This window comes from Ornithorhynchus anatinus, chromosome 19, assembly GCF_004115215.2.
Source record: "Ornithorhynchus anatinus isolate Pmale09 chromosome 19, mOrnAna1.pri.v4, whole genome shotgun sequence".
NCBI classification, from domain to species: Eukaryota; Metazoa; Chordata; class Mammalia; order Monotremata; family Ornithorhynchidae; genus Ornithorhynchus; species Ornithorhynchus anatinus.
Window position 1 is genome coordinate 28110317 of NC_041746.1, and position 20386 is coordinate 28130702.

Genomic DNA, 20386 nt, shown 5'->3' on the forward strand with positions numbered 1-20386 from the left:
CTGTTTACCCTGAACTTGGTGTAAAAATGTTCAGCAAGGGGCAAGCTCGGCATCCAGGAATTTTAAAAAAGGCTTCGGCAAGCCTAAGTCACATGTCTTTTCCTTTGTTCTACTGAAAAAAAAAAAGTTATTTGGTTTCAACTTTAAGTTACGGGAAAGTGTTAAGGACTGCCAACTTTAAGGCCAGAGTTGGATACAAGTCAACTTCGAAGAAATGGAGGCTCATTGTTAGACTTGGTTTTTCTCTGACTTTCACTATCTGAAAAGAATATGAGTCTGATTCCCCCATTAGACTGTAAGCTCCTGGAGAGGAGGGGACATGTGTCTAGCTACTGTTAGACTCTACCAAGCATTTAGTACACATAGTAGGTGCTTATTAAATAACACTGATTGACTGGGCCCTGGAAGAAGTATCAGGGAAGTGAGTTATAATTACTATTATTATTATGGTATTTACTAAGTGCTTACTATGTGCCAAGCACTGTACTAAGCACTGGAGTATATACAAGATAATCAAGTTGGACACAATCCCTGTCCCACACGATGCTCACAATCACGACTAAATGAACTCTCCAAGAAGCGGCATTTGAGGTTCAAGACAATCAAAAGAGCACAGGCAGGCATCTGTTTGAACAGGATCAGGTTTGATCCCCTCTAAAGAGAGAGGTCTCCCAGCCCTTTCAAGCCCTGCACTTCTCCCCTGGAAGGGGAATTTGTGAAAAATTACGGTGATACCATAGGGATCACAGGCATTTTTGGTTCTACTGCCAGAACCACATAAAAGTTATGCATAAATAATATTTTGATAGCACCGTGCAGTTGCCAAGAGCCAACCAAATGTAAATGAAGTGTTCTACTAGATTTTGGGCAACTCTGACTTTCTGGAAGTTGTGAAAATCAACCAGCCATTTGGTTGTGACAATCTGTTTTACCTTCATCCTGTAATGAGATGAGGAGCAGTCTTCCACAGAGAGACCACCCTTCAGTATGCCCCAAACTCACTAGGTCCTTCATGGTCCCTGCTTTTCAGAGAGCCAGGGGAGATTATTATTCATCAGTAAAGGAGACGAATCCCCAAATATGACTATTATGCTACACAATTTCTTTTTTAAATTCACTTTACTCACCTAGATTAATCAATGGTATTTATTGAGCACCTACTGGGTGAAGGGCACTGTACTAACAGCTTGGGAGAGTACAACACAACAGAATTAGCAGACACGTTCCCTGCCCATACAGTGCTATTCTATGCCTCTATGTGAAGGCCTGGTCCTTGGCTACTCCCTCAAGATTCATAATGATTATATCTGAAAAAGAGCTCCAATTTTTTTGTATCTGCCCCTCGTGGACTGTAGTGGAAAGAGTTGGTAAACAAATCTGGCCTGGTAGATTTTTTTTTTTAAACATAGTACTTACTGCACAGTTAATAAGCTTTAGCCCTTTATCTTTACCTGGGAATCAATAACAAATATTAGTGCTCCTGTGCCCCTGAAGATCATCTCATAGTCAAATGTAGGGTCAAAAAAGTCAATCTGTCCAGGGAAGTCCCAGATCTGAAAGTTCACAAAGGAGCTGTTGGAAACGTCTTCGCGGCAGATCTTGTTGGTGCTCTCCAGGAACAGCGTTTCACTGGGTGACATCTTGTGGAAGACAACTTTCTGGATAGAAGACTTTCCACTTCTCCTCAGCCCCATGAGCAGGATCCTAGGTTTCACTTCAGTGCTGAAGGGGTCACTGAAGTCCAGAACTGAAGGAATCACAAAACAAGAATGGAAGAAGGACTCCTTAAGAGGGTTCTAAATGCATCAAATTATCAAGTTCCAGAAAAACTCTGATTCATTCAATACTCCGTACTATGAACCTAGGGCACACACAGCATGCACCAGAAAGTTCCCATGCAGAAGTAATGGTACTTGTAAGAACTATGCAGATATGGGTTTGTTGCTCTGTGCATTTGTCACCATCCATATCAAGGGCTAAAAAACAACCCACTTTGAAGCTTTTCTTTTATTAAACCTCTAATCCTTTATTAAAATCTCATCTCCTCCAAGAGGCCTTCCTTGACTAAATCCTCATTTCCTCTACTCCCTCTCCCATCTGCATTGCCCTTGCCTTGTAAACTTTATTCACCCCACCCTTGGCCTCACAGCACTTATGTCCATATCTGTAATTTATTTTAATGTCTGTCTCTCCCTCTAGACTGACTGTCGGCTCCTTGAAGTGGAGGGAACATGTCTCCCAACTGTTACAATGTTCTCTCCCAAAAGCTTAATATAGGGCTCTACACACAGTAAGCGCTCAATAAACACAATTGATTTGATCCCAAATCTCAAACCCACAGTCCCACTAAAACCAAAACACATGCGCATGTTTTCTCCTGACCTCTTAATTTCACAGCTTAGTCTTTCCAGGTATAACTCCAGTTCAGCCATCCAGTAATTATCTAAAAGTGTGTTTCAAGAGTAATTTGGCTAAAAGGGACTCTTTTCTTGTTGGCAAATATTGTGTCTCTTTTCTTCTCTAGTGTTTGTTGGGATGAAAGAGTTTATTGCCTCTTTGAATTGGACAAAAGAAAAAGCAACGGCATGCATATTAGGGAAGGAGTAGATGTGGAGGGAAGAGAGTTTGAAGATGGGGATGCTTCCTGTTCATGAGCATGAATTAGATGTAAACTGAGGAAAGGAGACTGTGGTAAGGCAGAAAAAAATGGACTACTGGGCTACATTTTATGAATGTCACTTTTACCAGATCAATCAAATCAAACGTATTTATTGAGTGCTTACTGTATGCACAGCACTATACTATGCTCTTGGGAGAGCATCCCATCCATAAAAAATAGGAATGTTTGTTTTACCCCATGCAGGCCAAATTCAGATGTTTCTCTTTTTAGGTTGTGGTACTTTTTAAGCACTTACTGTGTGCCAAGCACTGTAATAAGTGCAGGGGCAGATTCAAGTTAAACAGGTTGGACACAGTCCCTGTTCCATACAGGACTCATAGTCTGAATAGAAGGGAGTAGGATTTAAAACCCATTTTAAAGATGAGGCAAGTGAGGCAAAGAGAAGTTGTGGTTTGCCCGGGGCCACACAACAGGCAACTGGCAGAGTCATCTTGACAGTAAAAGTCCCTCACTGGAGTCCCCAAACCCATCCTAAGCTTGCAAATCATTAAAAAAATTTGTTTTCTTTACTCTTTGATTATTAACAGCAGTAAATAATCTTGATGGCCAAAAACCCCCAGGCTAAAGTTTTTATACTCTGGTGAGTTTTTGAAAAACAATCTACGTTGCTTGGCATCGGCTTATAATGTTGGATTGCTAATAAATTTTGCTCAAGTTACCTTGACTATTTACGCTTCCTCTTCACTGTTCAGGGGATGGGCAGGCTCAGGAATGACAGAGATGAAAGTTGTTCCATAACAGGCAGAAACCAGGAAGCGACAGAGGTCAAGAGTTTTACCCAAGAAAAGATTTGGCAGGTAGCCACTGGCTGAAAATATTGAGCAAGGTCAAACCATTTTCCTTAGGCAAGACCAGAGCAGCGAGGCTCTCTCCTCACTAACTTTCTGAGTGTGCCGGGCGACCTGGTGGCATCTCTGCCTGGGTGACTGGGTTACCTCTTTCTACCATAAGGTTGGCTGGGTTCCAGCGTGGTTCTGTCACTTGGTAGAGCCCTGGGACAAAGAGGGTTGAAATCACCACTGTGGGTCCTGATCAGTGACATGGTTAGTGTTAGAGTCCAAGTAAGTTTTTCCCTCTCTGGAGCAAAGAGAAAATGCCTCTGGACTAGAGCTAGAATTTACTGACCATCCTAAATTCAATTTAAAAAAATAATATTAATTGTGGCCTTTGTTAAGATTATCAGGCCAGACCCAGCCCCTGTCCCATAAGGGGCTGACAGTCTAAGTAGGAGGGAAAGGAGGTACTGAATCCCTATTGTACAGATGAGGAAATTGAGGCAAAAAGAATTGAAGTGACTTGCTCAAAATCACCCAAAAGTTGAGTGGCAGAGTCAGGATTAGAACCCAGGGCTTCTGACTCACAGACCCATGCTCTTGCCACTAGGCCTTGCGACTTGTCAACATCGGCTAGGACAGATTTGGGATTAAGAACTCCCACAGGCAGCCAGTGCCGGTAGAGGCCTCGGCGGCCATGACTGAACCAAACTCCCAGACCAAACAAGATCGAAATCAGGAGTTAATGAATAACACGAATGGAAAGATCACAACCCAGAATACTAGAGGAGAAGCAGCGTGGCCTAGTGGATAGAGCACGGACCTGGGAGTCAGAAGGACCTGGATTGCAAACGAGGGTCTCGATTAACGGACCACGTGTGGGCTGAAAGCCCAGATGGGGAAAACAGAGTTTAGTTCAAAATCACCCACCGTTTATGCTTACAACCAAATGGACTCACGCTAAATTTCCTTTTTACCCCAGATAGAGCTCGGTTAGAGGAAAATACAATACCGCAAGGAGATCATTCTGGCTGGATTCCAGGGGCTGGAGACAGGTGTGAAGCAGCAAAAAGCTTCCCTGCCTCAACCCTCGCAGTGAGCTCAGTTCCGACCCCAGGGACAGATGGAGTTTTTCCACCCTACTGGCCAAAAGCCAGTCCCCTCCCAGAATACTACAAATTACTCGGGGATGGGCGAGTCTAACCTGAGCCACCTTGTGACTCTGCTAAGGAGTTTGCGAGGTGCAAACTTAAAGGTCAAGGGCCATTGCTTAGGCAGCATAATTAGCTGATTGGCAGCCCTGCCCTCTCCCTGGCATCCCTCCCTGCCTCTCAGGATAGAATCAGGACAATCCCTGAGAGACTGGCAGAGCAAAGGAGAGAGCCCGCGGGCAGACTCGTGGGCCAATTAGGAGGCAGGTAAAAGATGAAGACTGAGGGCAAAATATCCTGTTTCTCTGACTTTGAAGTAATGATCTTAAGCCTCGCCATGCTAACTTGGGATCAAAAAAAGGACTTGCCTCCAGAGAGCCTTAGGAGGAGACATATTCAAAATAATTTAACAAATAGTAGGAAAAAGTGCTCAACTAGTAGAATATATAAACCAATATGGACTAAAGGACAATGGGAAGTAGTGAGTGCATATGGGCTATGGTAGTACAAACGTGCTGAGGCAATAGTAAGGAACTGGAAGAAGAAAACGAATTGGGGAAAGCCTCCTTGAGGAGGTGGCATTTCAGAAGGGTTTTGAAGATGGAGAGAGCAATGGGCTGGTGGATTTGAAGGGGGAGGATGTTCAAGGGAGGAGGAAGGGCCTAAGCCAAGGACCAGAGCAGGAGAGTTGAGAAATAAGCACAGTGAGAAAAAGTGAGCCCTGGGGGAAAATCTTGGACAAACTGGGTAGAGCGGAAGAGAACTGATCGACTGCCTTAAAGCCCATTCTTCGATCGACTCCCTCTGATGATCTTGTAACTGCTCCAGCTCTTAGCCTAGTGCTTGGCATATCTTCAGTGCTTAGTAAATATCATCATCAGTGAGAAGGCTATCACAGTAGCCAAGCCCCTGGAACAGGTTGCTGGTCATGGGGATGGAGAGGCAGGATGGATCTGGGAAGTGCTGTGAAGGAAAAACTGACAGGATTTGATAACCGACTGAACGTGACAGGCTAAGGAGGGTGAGGAATCAAGGATAATGCCAAAGTTGAGAGCTTCAGAGGTGGGCAGGATGGCGGTGTTCAACTGAGATGGGAAAGTTAGGTAGAGGAGAGGACTCTCATTTACCTTCTACCCGTTATTCTGCAAATGGCAGGGCGCATTGCTACTGATATTATATCTAAATGAATATAACCAATTACAACCTGAGGGTTTCTTTCTTTCTAGTGGCATCTTATTTTTCACCCCCATTATAATGTCCTTCTTTTAATGCTTCCTAGAAAGTGATGTTGAATTTTTTAGCCTTGGCTTAAGCTCTCCTTTCCCCTCTCTTTGAGGAATTTTGACAGACTTGATAGAGTGACTACAGAGCATTTCAATTCATTCAATCGTATTTGAGTGCTTACTGTGGGCAGAGCACTGTAATAAGTGCTTAGCACTGAGCATCAGATGATGACATCTATTTTGCATCGATACTGAAACGTCCCTTAGCACGAGATGTGAAAGATAACACCTTGAAAATTAAGTGTCATTCTGTATTTACAAACGAACACAAAGAAACTAAAGATTTTGAATCTTTGCCATTTGTTCCCATAACTATATTTTATTATGGCTTTACAATATATATTTTTATTGTTTTGGAAGGAACACTTTACGTGACTTCTTAGGGGGAACTAGAGTCGGTTTAGCGCTCTTTCGCTTAACACGCCATTTTTGTGGTACTAATTAAGAACTCCGACTGGGGTAGAACAGTACTGCATCTGGAGAGTCAAGTACAGGTGTCTATTACAGTCCTACCTTCCAGGAGTCCTCTGGTTTGAGTGGAGGAGCCGGGGCTACCGGCTACCTCGAAAACATTGAGTGGAGTAGCCGGGGCCACCGGCTCATTGCAATTTAATTACTGAAGGATGTAGCCCAGGGGTCTGAAGATACAAAACTTTGGCCTTCGGTAAAGGCGATCTGTGTGGAGCTCGGCTGCGGGGCCAATTAGCATCTGAGCTATGGGGAATAGACAAGTAACCGTGCAGGAAGTTCCTCTGCCCTTGTTTAGGCAAATGGGAAATTACACAAAAGTCCTTTGTGGTGGCAGTGCACTTTGTGAAAGCATAGTATTCTGCTTCTGAAAACCCTTTGTTGAGATATGCCGTATTTTCAATCATCAAACCCCCCCATTCCTGTGGTCCTACAGGAGGATGTTGGTAGAACTTCATCTTCTTGTGTGTTGATACTGGTTTACGGGCTTGTGAAACCTCCCATATGTAAAATAACCACAAGCAGGTCGTCCTTGGGGAAAAATTCTTTGTGGTTACTTACCCATAGGTAACATATGTAGGCTCCATCAGAGTCTTTTAAAAACAAAGACATTCACAAAAATAACTCTGACCTCAGCTACTGAGTACGGAAAACATCTTAGCAAAGTTAGGTGCTTCACGGGATTCCACACCAACAGTTCAAGAGATTAAAGTTTTTTTTCTCTTCTTCAGGATGACTTCCCCACTCCCCCCCCACCCACACCCCACCAAACTCTCACAACCGGTCCCCCTTCTCCCCGCCACCTCGAAAAAATATTCTAATGCGCTTGGCCTTCTTTAGTCCTCAGGATAAAAAGCGAGGGTATTTCAAAAGACGTCCTACTGGCTTTTGGCCTAGTATATTACCTCATCCCCCTTTCACAGGAGATTGTTGAACTCTTTGCTCATGAGTTCATTTCTTCTGGCCCCATCTCCTCATATAATCACAACTGCACAAGCCATCCTGGACGCACACATTCCCAGACATTTCCCCAGTCAAGGAGAGGGATGCACACCTAAAATCCCAGGCCCGGGAAATGCCCTTCGCTCCAACTGCCACCCCCATCAAGTACACAGAGGGGTACAGACCCACCTTTAATAAGACTACGTTAAGGATTACCAGGTGGCGAACACTGTACGAGGTGCTGGGGTAGATACGAGATAATCAGGTTGGCCGTGGCCCCTGTCCCACAATGAGGCTCGCTGTTGAAAGGGGCGGGAGCACAGGAATTTAACTCCTGTTTCTTGGATGAGGACACTGAGGCACAGAGAAATCAGCACTCAGCAGGCCAGTGGCAGAATGGGAATTCAAACCCAGATGCCCCGACTCCCAGGCCTGAACTCTTTCCACTAGCCTAGGCTGCTTCCCTGGGTATAAAACAGACTCTTCCTGCAGGCTGTACCAAGCCACTCATTCCCCCACGGAGGCCTCCAGCACGTGGTCCACCCTCTTAGGGATTGACATTCACAGCTGGCTCAGTCACGCAGCTCTGGGCTGCCTTTTTTAGCCATGACATCTGACCTCGACTCTATCGTCCCCGTCATCCAGGGTAAATTCCCGCTGCAGGATTCCTCTCTTCCCTGTGACACTCCACCCAGTTCACGCCAACAGGTTTGGACACACCCGCCCCCCTCCAGGTTCAAGAGAGCGCCATTCTCCCCAAGCTGACTGTTCCAACCTCGACCCTTACCTCCCCTCTCTTGACCTTCCTCCGTGCCTCAGTTTCCTCCACCTGATCGGCCGGCCTTTTTTTGCCTCTTCTCCTCTCCCCTTCCTTCCACCCCTTTCCCCGGCCTTGTGCTCCTCTCTCTGGTTTTTCTTTCAGCCCCGAAGAGAAGTACGGTGGGAGTGGCGAGGGATCTTGGAGGAGGAGGAGAGCCAGGAGAGGAGAAAGAGAGGGAAAAGTGGAGGAGGGTGGGAGGTTTCATTCATTCATTCAGTCATATTTATTGAGCACTTACTGTGTGCAGAGCCCTGTACTAAGTGCTTGGGAAAGTACAATACAACAACAAAAAGTGACAATCCTTGCCCCCCCCACAATGAGCTCATAGTCAAGGGGAGGGGGACACAGACGTCGATACAAATAAAAAGACATCAATATAACTTACTGAGTACAGAGCACTGTATTAAGTGCTTGGGAAAGTTCAATACAGCAATAAAGAGTGACAATCCCCACCCATAACAAGCTCAAGAAGACTGGGGCAAGGGGAGAGACATTCATCAATACAAATAAAGCAGCAGCATGGTCCAGCGGCAGGAGCATGGGCTTTCGAGGTCAGAGGATGTGGGTTCTAATCCCGGCCTCACCACTTGTGTGCTGTGTACCCTTGGGCAAGTCGCTTCACTTTTCTGGGCTTCACTTACCTCATCTGTAAAATGGGGATGAAGACTGTGAACCCCACGTGGGGTAGCCTGATTACCATGTATCTACCCCCGCACTTGGAACAGTGCTTGACACATAGTAAGTACTTAAATACCATTATTATTAGTATTATAATTAAACAGACATCATTATAAATAAATAAAACGGTAGATCTATACATAAGTGCTGTGGGGTGGGGAGAGCGGGGGAGAGCAAAGGGAGCAAATTGGGGTGGCGCAGAAGGGAGTGGGAGGATGGAAAGGGGGAGTAAGGAAAGGAGAAAGGGAGGAGGAGACGGTGGAGAGGGAAGAGAGGGAAAAGGGGGGAGGAGAGGGAGATGTGGCTCACCGCAGGGTGCGACTCCGGGAGGCCCGAGGTCCCTGGGGGTCAGAGGGTCGGGGTCAGGGGTCTTGGGGTCAGGGGGCTGGGGGGCAGAGGGCTGAGGTCAAGGGGTCCCGGGGGGAGTCAGAGGGCTGGGGTCGGGAGGTCTCGGGGGGGGGGGGTCAGAGGGCTGGGGTCAGGGGGATTCTGGGGTTGGGGGGCAGAGGGCTGGGGGCAGGGGGATCCTGGGGGCAGAGGGCTGGGGGTCAGAGGGCTGGAATCAGGGGATTCTGGGGACAGAGGGTTGGGGGTCAGAGGGCCGGGGTCAGGAGGTCCTGGGGGCAGAGAGGTGGGAGGCAGAGGGCTGGAGATAGGGGGGTCCAGGGGTCAGAGGGCTGGGGTCAGGGGGATTCTGGGGGCAGAGGGCTGGGGGTCAGAGGGCTGGAATCAGGGGATTCTGGGGACAGAGGGTTGGGGTCAGAGGGCCGGGGTCAGGAGGTCCTGGGGGCAGAGGGGTGGGAGGCAGAGGGCTGGAGATTGGGGGGGTCCAGGGGTCAGAGGGCTGGGGGGCAGAGGCCTGGAATCAGGAGGATCCTGGAGGCAGAGGACTAGGGTCAGGGGTGTCCTGGGGTCAGAGGACTGGGGGTCAGAGGGCTGGAGACAGGGGGGATCCTGGGGGCAGAGGGCTGTGGTCAGGGGGTCCTGGGGTCAGAGGGCTGGGGGTCAGAGGGCTGTGGTCAGGGGGTCCTGGGGGCAGAGGGCTGGGGGGCAGAGGACTGGGTCAGGGGGTCCTGGGGTCAGAGGGTTGGAGACAGAAGGGGTCCTGGGGTCAGAGGGTTGGAGACAGAGGATTGGATTGGGGGGGGTGTCCTGCGGGTCAGAGGGCTGGAATCAGGGGGATCCTGGGGGCAGAGGGCTGGGGTCAGGAGGGTCCTGGGGGCAGAGGGTTGGGGGACAGAGGATTGGATGGGGGGGGGGGTCCTGGGGGTCAGAGGGCTGGAATCAGGGGGATCCTGGGGGCAGAGGGCTGGGGTCAGGAGGGTCCTGGGGGCAGAGGGTTGGGGGACAGAGGATTGGATTGGGGGGGGTCCTGGGGGTCAGAGGGCTGGAATCAGGGGGATCCTAGAGGCAGAGGACTGGGGTCAGGGGGGTCCTGGGGGCAGAAGGTTGGGGGGCAGAGGATTGGATTGGGGGGGGTCCCGGGGGTCAGAGGGCTGGAATCAGGGGGATCCTGGGGGCAGAGGGCTGGGGTCAGGGGGGTCCTGGGGGCAGAGGGTTGGCGGGCAGAGGACTGGGTTAGGGGGGTCCTGGGGTCCGAGGGCCGGGGTGTCCCGGGTGTCCGGGGTGGGGGGATGAGAGGGGTGCGGGCTGTGTCCCTCACCTCCGTCCTCGGGTCCGCTGTCGGGGTCCCGGGGGTCGTTGTCGGGGCGGTAGGCGGAGAGGCCCCCCGGCCCGTCCCCCAGCCCCTCGGGCCCCCGCCGCCCCCGCCGCCCCTCCGGCTCCTCCTCCGCCTCCAGCTCCGGCTCCGGCTCCGGGCCCGGGCCCGGACGGGTCCCCCCGGCCCAGCCCCGGCCCGGCCGAGCACAGGGCTGAGCGCAGGGTTGTGCACAGGGCTGAGCGCAGGGTTGTGCACAGGGCTGAGCGCAGGGCGGCCGGGGCTGCGGCGGGCAGGGCTGCATCATCGCACCGCCCCCCGCGCCGGACACAACGCGGGGACCGGGACACGAACACACACACACACACACCCAGGGACACACACACACACACACACACACACACACTGCGTGACCCGAGTCACCTGACACACATTGTCACTCACACAGACACACACACACAGACACACTACGCCTCTCCCTCCTCCCTCCAGCAGCGGCCTCTCTCTCTCTCTCTGTGTCTCTCTCTTTCTCCTCCCTCTCTCCTTCTCCTTTTCCTTCTCCCAAAGAGGTTCTACACCCCCTCTTCCCTCTTTCTTCCTTTCCCCCTTCCCCTCTTTCTTTCTTTTCCCCTTCCCTCTCCCTTTCCCCCGGCCACACACACACACAGACACTACACCTCTCCCTCCTCCCTCTCTCCTCCTTTTCCTTCTCCCAGTGAGACTCTACACCCCCTTTTCCCTCTTTCTTCCTTTCCCCCCTTCCCCTCCTCTTTCTTTTCTTTCTTCTTCTTTCTTTTCTTTCTTCTTTCTTTCTTTCTTTCTTTCTTTCTTTCTTTCTTTCTTCTCTTCTTTCTTTCCCCTTCCCTCTTTCTTTTCTTTCTTTCTTCTTTCCCCCCTTCCCTCTCCCTTTCCCCCCGGCCACACACACACACAGACATTACACCTCTCCCTCCTCCCCCTCTCCTTCTCCTTTTCCTTCTCCCAGTGAGACTCTACACCCCCTTTTCCCTCTTTCTTCCTTTCCCCCCTTCCCTCTCCCTTTCCCCCGGCCACACACACACAGACATTACACCTCTCCCTCCTCCCTCTCTCCTCCTCCTTCTCCCAGTGAGACTCTACACCCCCTTTTCCCTCTTTCTTCCTTTCCCCCTTCCCTCTCCCTTTTCCCCGGCCACACACACACAGACACTACGCCTCTCCCTCTCCCTCCAGCCGCGGCCTCCCAATCAGACCCTACACCCCCTATTCCCTCTTTCTTCCTCCCTTTTCCTTTCCCTCTCCCCCCCCCCCCGCCCCAACACACTGTGCCTCTCCCTCCTCCCTCCAGCAGCGGACCCTCTCTTTCCCCCAGTCAAATTCTACACCCCCCTTTTCCCTCTTTTTTTCCCTGCTTTTTCCCGTCCCTCTCCCTTTCCCCCAGCCACACAGACACACATACACACTCACCCACACCCCACTCAACCCCCCTCACTAGGCCTCTACCTCCCCCCTCCAGCAGCCACCCCCTCTCTCTCCCACAAGCAAACTCTACACCCTACTTCCCTCTCCTCCTTTCCTTCCTCTCCCTCCTTTTCCCTTCTATCCCTCCTTTTCCCCTTTCCCCCTCCCTCCTTTTCCTCTCCTCCTTTTCCCCTCTCCTCCCTTTCCCTCTCCCCTCCCTTCCTTCCCTCTCCTCCTTTTCCCCTTCCCTCCCCCTTCCCTCTCCCTCCTTTTCCCCTTCCCTCCCCCTTCCCTCTCCCTCCTTTTCCCCTTCCCTCCCCTTCCCTCCCCTCCTTTTCCCTTCCCTCTCTTTCCTCTCCCTCCTTTTCCCCTTCCCTCCCCTTCCCTCTCCCTCCTTTTCCCCTCCCTTCCCTTTCCTCTCCCTCCTTTTCCCCTTCCCTCCCCCTTCCCTCTCCCTCCTTTTCCCCTTCCCTCTCCCTTTCCTCTCCCTCCTTTTCCCCTTCCCTCTCCCTTTCCTCTCCCTCCTTTTCTCCTTCCCCTCCTTTCCTCTCCCTCCTTTCCCTTTCCTGTCCTTCCTTTTCCCCTTTCCCTCTCCCTTTCTCCCACCACACACACACACACACACACACACACACACCCCATTAATAATAATAATAGATACTAATAATTGTATTTGTTAAGCACTTCCTGTATGCCAGACATTGTACTAAACACTGGGGCAGATACAAGCAAATGGGGGTGGACACAGTCCCTGCCCCAACTGGGGCTCCCAGTCTCCATCCCCATTTTACAGATGAGTTAACTGAGGCCCAAGAAAGTGAAGCAAGTGGCTGAGCCACTTATTTACGCTGGTTATGGGCTGAGCACATGTCGGCTAATTCTGTTGTAGGGTATCCTTCCCAGCGCTTGTCTCAGTGCTCTGCACACAGTAAGTGCTTGATAAATACAACGAATAAATACAATAAATACAAATGAATACAGAGCAGAAAACAGCCAAGAGGACCCTGGTAGATGGTTCACCCTCAGTCTCCCAACCACCAGTCTTCGTTTGCTGCTTCACAGACCCTGAGTGCAAAGTATTCATTCATTCATTCACTCAATAGTATTTATTGAGTGCCTACTGTGTGCAGAGCACCGTACTAAGCGCTTGGAATGGACAATTCGGCAACAGATAGAGACAATCCCTGCCCAATAACGGGCTCACAGCCTAAACGTAGAGCAAGCGGCGGTGGGCTGAACCCAAATGAAATGCCCTCGTGGGAATTGATAATCCCTTAACGCTCATGAACTCGTCGAGGGCAGGAACGTGTCTCTGTTCTTCCACTGTACTCTCCCAAGCCCTCAGTACAGTGCTTTGCACACAGTAAGCGCTCAATAAGTACGATTGAATGAATGAATTAATGCACTGTGCCCCCTGACCCCCGCATTCAAATCGAAGCTGTAAGGAGAAGCAGTGTGGCTTAGTGGAAACAGCCCGGGCTTGGGAGTCAGAGGATGTGGGTTCTAATCCCGACTCCACCACTTGTCTGCTGTGTCACCTTGGGCAAGCCGCTTAACTTTTCTGCGCCTCAGTTACCTCATCTGTAAAATGGGCATAAAGACTGTGAGCCCCCCCCATGGGCCAACCTGATTACCTTGTATCTACCCCAGCGTTTAGTACCGTGCTCTGCACAGAGTAAGCGCTCAATAAATTCGATCGAATGAAAGAATAAATAAAATAAAATACTTCCTAGAACTCACCAGGCCTTCTTCCCCAGGCCAAGAGATTTGCATCCTCATCCTCACCTGTTACCGATTGGTACATTCCAAGCGCTTAGTACAGCGCTCGGCACAAAGTAAGCGCTCAATAAATACTATTGAATGGGGGATGGTGAGGAGAGGAGGGTAGAGAAGGGGAAAGAGGGGCTTGACAAAAACCTTTGATCTGTCTTTGTTTTTATCTTCCTGATCATCGTGGGAACTACACGGAGGGCATACCCAAGGCAACGTGAAATGGTGATTCAACTAATCTTTCCAGGGAAACTCCCTGGAAGTGGCTAAACTATCCCAGTTGTTTCAGGGGGAAAGAGAGGCTCCTTCTCCAATTCCTCCAGCTACTCTATTCGGGGTTGAAATCGAGAAGACCAAAAATGGAAATGACCCCTCAAAACAGGGAGAAGGCAATACCGGTTTCATTTGATGTTTACTCAACATTTATAGGGTCCCGCCTGTGCTGACTCAATCAATCAATGCTATTTATTGAGCGCTTACTGTGAGTGCGTGAAAGGGTAAAATACAACAGGGTTGGCAGACGCATCTTCTGCTCACGAGCAGATGGTCGTTTCTTGCTCTCAGGGAGTTGGGCTTCTGAAATGAATCTTCACCTCTGGACAGAGAGTATAAATTGAAAATGCCTCTCGGGCAGAGGCCATGCATTTTACTTCTATTATTAACTGCGGTATTTGTTAAGCTCTTACTATGTGCAAGCACTGTCTTTAGTGCTGGATACAACAAAATCAGATCGGACCCAAGGGGCTCCTAGGCTAACGGCTGGGAGAAGAGACACCTAATCCCCATAGGGAAACTGAGGCACAGAAAAGTTAAATGATTTGCCCAAGCCCAGAGAGCAGGCAAACGGCAGAGCCGGGATTAGAACCCGGGGCCCCCGGTTTCCAAGGCTGTGGGTTTTTCACTTCATTAGGGCCCCTGGTTTCCAGGCCTGTGGACTTTCCACTACATTATGTCGTCCTGCCCGTGCCCGTGGTAAACATTGGTTGAATGTTGCTGCTGGGGCTGCTGATGTCATATAACACTTTATTTCCTCCCAATCTGCTGTTTAGGAGTAAAGACCTGCTCTGTGCTGAAGCCTTATTTGGAAGGGTTTATTAAATCCGTGGCCCACCTCCCTCTGGTAACTAGGAATTCTTCATCAGTTGATCAGTAGTATTTATTGAGTCCCTACTACGGGTAAAACGCTGTACTAAATTACCTGGGAAAGTACCATCGATTTAGAAGTCCCAGTCCTGCCCTCCAGGATTTTGCAGGCTACTGGGAAAGATTATAAATTCCAGAGGGCACTATGAATATAATTGCATCAGTTTACTCCGTTATCAGAAGTGAATGACAGTGACACATGTATCACTATTAAAACCAAACAGCATACTAGAAGATAACAGGCTTGATTAGGAAAGCTCTGTTTCACAAACCCTGATCATTTTACCCTCATAATCTTCCTTCAATATTCACTTACTTTTGAAATAAGGGTAAATTGACTAGAACCCCAGAAATGGAATAAAAAGAAAGTCCATTTTCTTATGAATGACTTACTGGATTACTCTATGAATTCATATTTTTTCCGTGCACGGATCTCTCCATCAGATCTGGAGTTTTTCATCATTCATTCATTCAGTAGTATTTATTGAGCGCTTACTATGAGCAGAGCACTGTACTAAGCGCTTGGAATGTACCATTCCATTCATTCCATTCATGATCAAGTTGGAACTTTGTTTAGGAAACCTGGTGCCAGTTGGCTCGATCAATCAATCGATCAATTGTATTTATTGAGCACTTACTGGGTGCAGAGCACCGTATTAAGCGCTTGGGAGAGTTCAACATAGAGTAGTTAGGCACGCTCCCGACCCACAACCAGCTTAAGTCTAGAGGGCTCTTAGCATTGGGTTGGCCCTGGGGAAGATATCGGCAAAACCCAGAATTTTCTACAGGAAAATTATTTTTCAAAATGATTCCCTCGCCTGGTGCCAACAAAGTGCGGTCCTTTAAGCCCAGGGTTACAAATCACTATCCAATGCTGTAATTAGTTCCCCTTTTTACAGGAGGTTGGGTTTGAAAGGTGAGTTCCAAGATAGCTGGCTAGTAGCCATTTTGATACTGTTTCAGTGGCCTGGAAACTTTCAACTGCACCAGGGAAAGCAACCGTTCCAAGAAACAGTCTAGTTTGGTGTTTGTGGAGAGCTTGTCATTACAAATTTAAATGTGCGGGCCGCTAAGCAGCCACCGCGGAGTCAAGAATGAACTGACACACAAGCCGAGGCTCTTGGGTCACCGGTTCAAGCCCGGCCTGGACCAAGGACGGAGCGCTCTAAAGTGACTCCCGAGCTCGAATAGAGGCTTGCTGGACCATTCTTTTATTTATTCCGTTCTTAGCTTCCAAGAAATGCGATCCACCTCTCAACCCGGCTCTGTGAGATAAAGTGCCATTGCCCAGCTTTGCCAAGAGTCCCCCACTTACTTGCCCGGGGTGAGTCATGATTTATGCCAGAGGATTCGCGGGGAATGCTGATCTCATTTATTGGGTTATCGGCAGTCACACTCTGTAGAGGGGGAACAAAATGTAGGCAGATTGCTTTTGGCGGGGGGTGGGGAGGAAGGGTAAAGGAAGGGACTTTAAGTAGCTTGTAAAATCATTCCCACGTTTTTCAGAAGGATTCACCGAAGCACTTCCCTCCGTGGAAGAAAATCCATCGTCTAAAGGAGGCTATTTATTCAATCAATCAAATTTATTGAGCGCTTTCGGTGTGCAGAGCACTTGGGAGGTACACGGAGACAATCCCCGCCCACGACGGGCTCACAGTCTAAACAACGGGCTATCGTCACCTTGGCTGATGTGGCTCGGGGGACAGGCTATGCTGGTGAGAAACCGTGGGGCGACATTGGTAGGAGAGGCAGTTAGATCTTCCAGAAGCAGTCGCCCGTTTCAATTAAGACGTCTTATCTTCCTAGGATCCAGGAGGATTAAACTAAAGGATCCCAATGTTGCACCCCCTGCCCACCAAACGGGAGTTCAAAAATAGGTCAGGCCACCCAAACTGTGGCCAGCTCGCACAATTTTTCACCGGGAGCTTCGACGATGGTTCGGTGAGTTACAGTCAGCATCAGTAGCCGAGGAGGTATTTAAACAGGGGTGTGAGCCTCATTTTCAGGAGTTATTATTTTTTTTTTTGAGGGGGGCAGGGCAGCTGGGGGTCCCAAGCTAAATTGCATGGCTGGTTGGAGTCTAGGAAAGGTATTGTTTTTCAGGTATTGCAGGGAGGATGGGCTAAGAAGACAGACTCTATGGCTCTGGGCCGCACCACTTCTCTCATTACAGGGGTCACCCTGGTCTGTCCTGACAGGGAAGTGGAAATAGCTCCACATCGGCCCAGTGGAAATCATTTCCTCCCGAAATGATTGCAATTTAGAGCTCTTCCTCTGACTTCACCAAGGAAGTCACTCATCCCCCTGCCCTCCTTCCTCCCCCTCCTCCTCCCGCACCACCATGAGCTTCCTCCTCCCCCATCCCGCCCCGACCGAGCCACAATCTCCCCCAGCCACGAGCTGCCGCATCGCTGCTGTGACATTCATTCATACATTGGAGAAGCAGCGTGGCTCAGTGGAAAGAGCATGGGCTTTGGAGTCAGGGCTCATGAGTTCGAATCCCAGCTCTGCCACTTGTCGGCTGTGTGACTGTGGGCAAGTCACTTAACTTCTCCGTGCCTCAGTTCCCTCATCTGTAAAATGGGGATTAAGACTGTGAGCCCCACGTGGGACAACCTGATTCCCCTATGTCTACCCCAGCGCTTAGAACAGTGCTCGGCACATAGTAAGCGCTTAACAAATACCAACATTATTATTATACACTCGATAGTATTTACTGAGCGCTTACTACGTGCAGAGCACTGGACTAAGAGCTTGGAATGTACAATTCGGCACCAGATAGAGCCCGTCCCTGCCCCATGCCGGGCTCACGGTCTAAACGGGGAAGACAGCGAAGCAAAGCAGAACGAAGCGAAACGAGACATCATCAAGATACGGGGGTAGCAGCAGCACTACCTACAATGGGAATCCAGCAACATCGGAGCTACGGAAAAAACAAAAACAGAAATTTCCAGAATCGATATAGAACAGCTGTGGCGGGGTGGGGGGAGGCGCTCGACAGGGAGGAGGAGGCGTACATAACTCCTGAGGTTCCCGAAGCAGCAAAATTTGCTGCTCCGATAGGCAACAACTGTAGGAACTATCGCAGATGCCAAACGTAATACACATATGCTGTGTGTAAACTTTAAGGTCCCACCTTTAGGTCCCTAATTTTCCATTTCCCTCCTAAGATTTTTTTTTCCCCCTTTCTGGTTAGGTTTTCAACAGTTGGCCTCTTGACAAACCTCTTGATGTGGTTTTACCCTGTTCCACGACGCTTCTCCTTGCCCCGATGGAGTTTTTCGACCGTCGCCACAAGCGGCACCGAGCGTCTCTTGAGAAGCGTTTGAGCGCTCAGAGAAATCATCCATTCATTTTGCCGAAAGAGAGGGAAGGGGAAGGCCAGCTGGCTGCGATTGAGTCCGGCTGCTCGGGGGGGCCTTTCAGGCAGCACCTCTGAAACCCCTTGATTAATTGGGCCCGGGGCTGTTTCTGGTCCCTTGGGCCTTGTAAGCGGCGTGGCCTGCCGGCAAGAGCAGGAGCCTGGGAGTCAGAGGCTCTGGGTTCTAATCCCCGGCTCCGCCACTCGTCCGCTGTGTGACCGTGGACGAGTCAGTTCACTTCTCTGGGCCTCAGTTCCCTCCTCTGTAAAATGGGGATTAAGACCGTGAGCCCCACCGGGACAACCTGGTGACCTTGTTTCACCCCCAGCGCTTAGAACAGAGCTTCGCACGTAGTAAGTGCTTAACAAATACCATCAGCATTATTATTATTATTAAATACCACAAAAACCAGGAAAGAAAGAAAGGGAAAAGAGCGGGGCAGGTGGGTGGGGTGGGGCAAGTAGCAGGTGGCAGGGCGGGGCAGGTGGAGGGGGCAGGGATTCCCCGGAGGCCTCCCGGCGGTGGGGGGTAGGGAGCGCTGCTGTTCCCGATGATCCCCACTTAGCCTCCGGACCAGGAAAGGGAGGGAAAAGGAGGGAAAAGGAGGGAAAGGGAGGGAAAGGGAGGAAAAAGGAGGGAAGGGAAGGGGAGGGACGAGGAGGGAAGGATTTAGGGGGCGCTACTGCCCAGGCTGATCCCCACGTGGCCCCCGGGCAGGGAAAGGGAGGGAAGGGGAGGGAAGGGAAGGATGGTAGGGGATGCTACTGCTCTGGATGATTTCCACGTGGCTTCCAGGCTGGGAAAAGAGGGAAAGGGAGGGAAGGGAAGGGAAGGGAAGGAAGTTAGGGGGAGCTACTGCTCCGGATGATCTCCACGTGGCTTCCAGGCTGGGAAAGGAGGGAAAGGGAGGGAAGGGGAGGGAAGGGAAGGGAAGGAAGTTAGGGGGAGCTACTGCTCCGGAAGATCTCCACGTGGCTTCCAGGCTGGGAAAGGAGGGAAAGGGAGGGAAGGGGAGGGAAAGGGAAGAAAGGGAAGGAAGGGAAGGAAGTTAGGGGGCGCTACTGCTCAGGATGATCCCCACGGGGCTTCCAGGACGGGAAAGGGAGGGAAAGGGAGGGAAGGGGAGGGAAGGACGGCGGGGGGCGCTGCTGTCCCTGACAATCCCCACGTGGTCGCCGGGCAGGGAAAGGAAGGGAAGGGGAGGGAAAGGGAGGGAAAGGGAAGACGTTAGGGGGCGCTACTGCTCCGGATGATTCCCCACGTGGCTTCCAGGTCGGGAAAGGGAGGGAAGGGGAGGGAAAGGGAGAGAAAGGGAGGGAAGGGAAGGACGATAGGGGGCGCTACTGCTCCGGATGATCCCCACGGGGCTTCGAGGCCGGGAAAGGGAGGGAAGGGAAGGGAAAAGGAGGGAAGGGGAGGGAAGGGGAAGGAAAGGGAGGGAAGGGGAGGGAAAGGGAGGGAAAGGGAGGACGTTAGGGGGCGCTACTGCTCCGGATGATCCCCACGGGGCTTCCAGGTCGGGAAAGGGAGGGAAGGGGAGGGAAAGGGAGGGAAGGGAAGGACGATAGGGGGCGCTACTGCTCCGGATGATTCCCCACGTGGCTTCCAGGTCGGGAAAGGGAGGGAAGGGGAGGGAAGGGGAGGGAAGAGCAGGGAAGAACGGTAGGGGGCGCTGCTGTCCCGGACCATCCCCCCGTGGCTCCCGGGCCGGGAAAGGGAAGGGAAAGGAAGGGAAGGGAAAGGAAGGGAAGGGAAGGGAAGGGAAGGGAAAGGAAAGGAAAGGAAAGGAAAGGAAAGGAAAGGAAAGGAAAGGAAAGGAAAGGAAAGGAAGAAGGACGTCGAGGAGGAGGAGGAGGAGTCGCTGTGTCGGTCCGCAGGAGGCCGGAGAGAAGGGGCCGCCGAGGGCGCGGCTCTTCACTCCTCCACCGCACTGACCCCGGCGCTCACTACACTGCTTCGCACACAGTAAGCGCTCAGTACAGAGGAATCGCTCTCTGTGTCCGGGGGGTGGGGGGTGGGGCATGGGAGTGCTCGCTGTGTTGTTTGCGGGGGTGCATTTGTGTGGGCGGAAGGGGGAGCGGTTGAGGGTTGTGTGGCTCTGCCATTTCACTGCTCTGTGTGTGTGTGTGTGTGTGTATTTGGGGGGAGGATTTGAGTGTTGGGTGCCTGTGCATTTGATGGGTCTGTGTGTGCATGTGTGGTGTGTCTGTGGAGGGGGT

General features: G+C 50.8%; 2 protein-coding genes across 3 annotated transcripts in view; one reads left to right on the plus strand and one right to left on the minus strand.

Annotated features, from left to right (window-relative positions):
* The window catches only part of RRAGD (Ras related GTP binding D), a 79382-nt gene that overhangs the window by 14515 nt on the left and 44481 nt on the right, over positions 1-20386 (minus strand). Inside the window, 2 exon segments of the mRNA XM_029047116.1 lie at positions 1452-1747; positions 10459-10543. Coding sequence (XP_028902949.1) covers positions 1452-1747; positions 10459-10543 — 381 coding nt within the window.
* Positions 19967-20386, plus strand: part of ANKRD6 (ankyrin repeat domain 6) — a 79271-nt gene continuing 78851 nt past the window's right edge. For both annotated transcript variants that reach the window (XM_029047182.1, XM_029047190.1), the window contains exon 1: positions 19967-20132. The gene's annotated coding sequence lies outside the window, so the exon portion shown is untranslated. The remainder of the gene's footprint in view (positions 20133-20386) is intronic.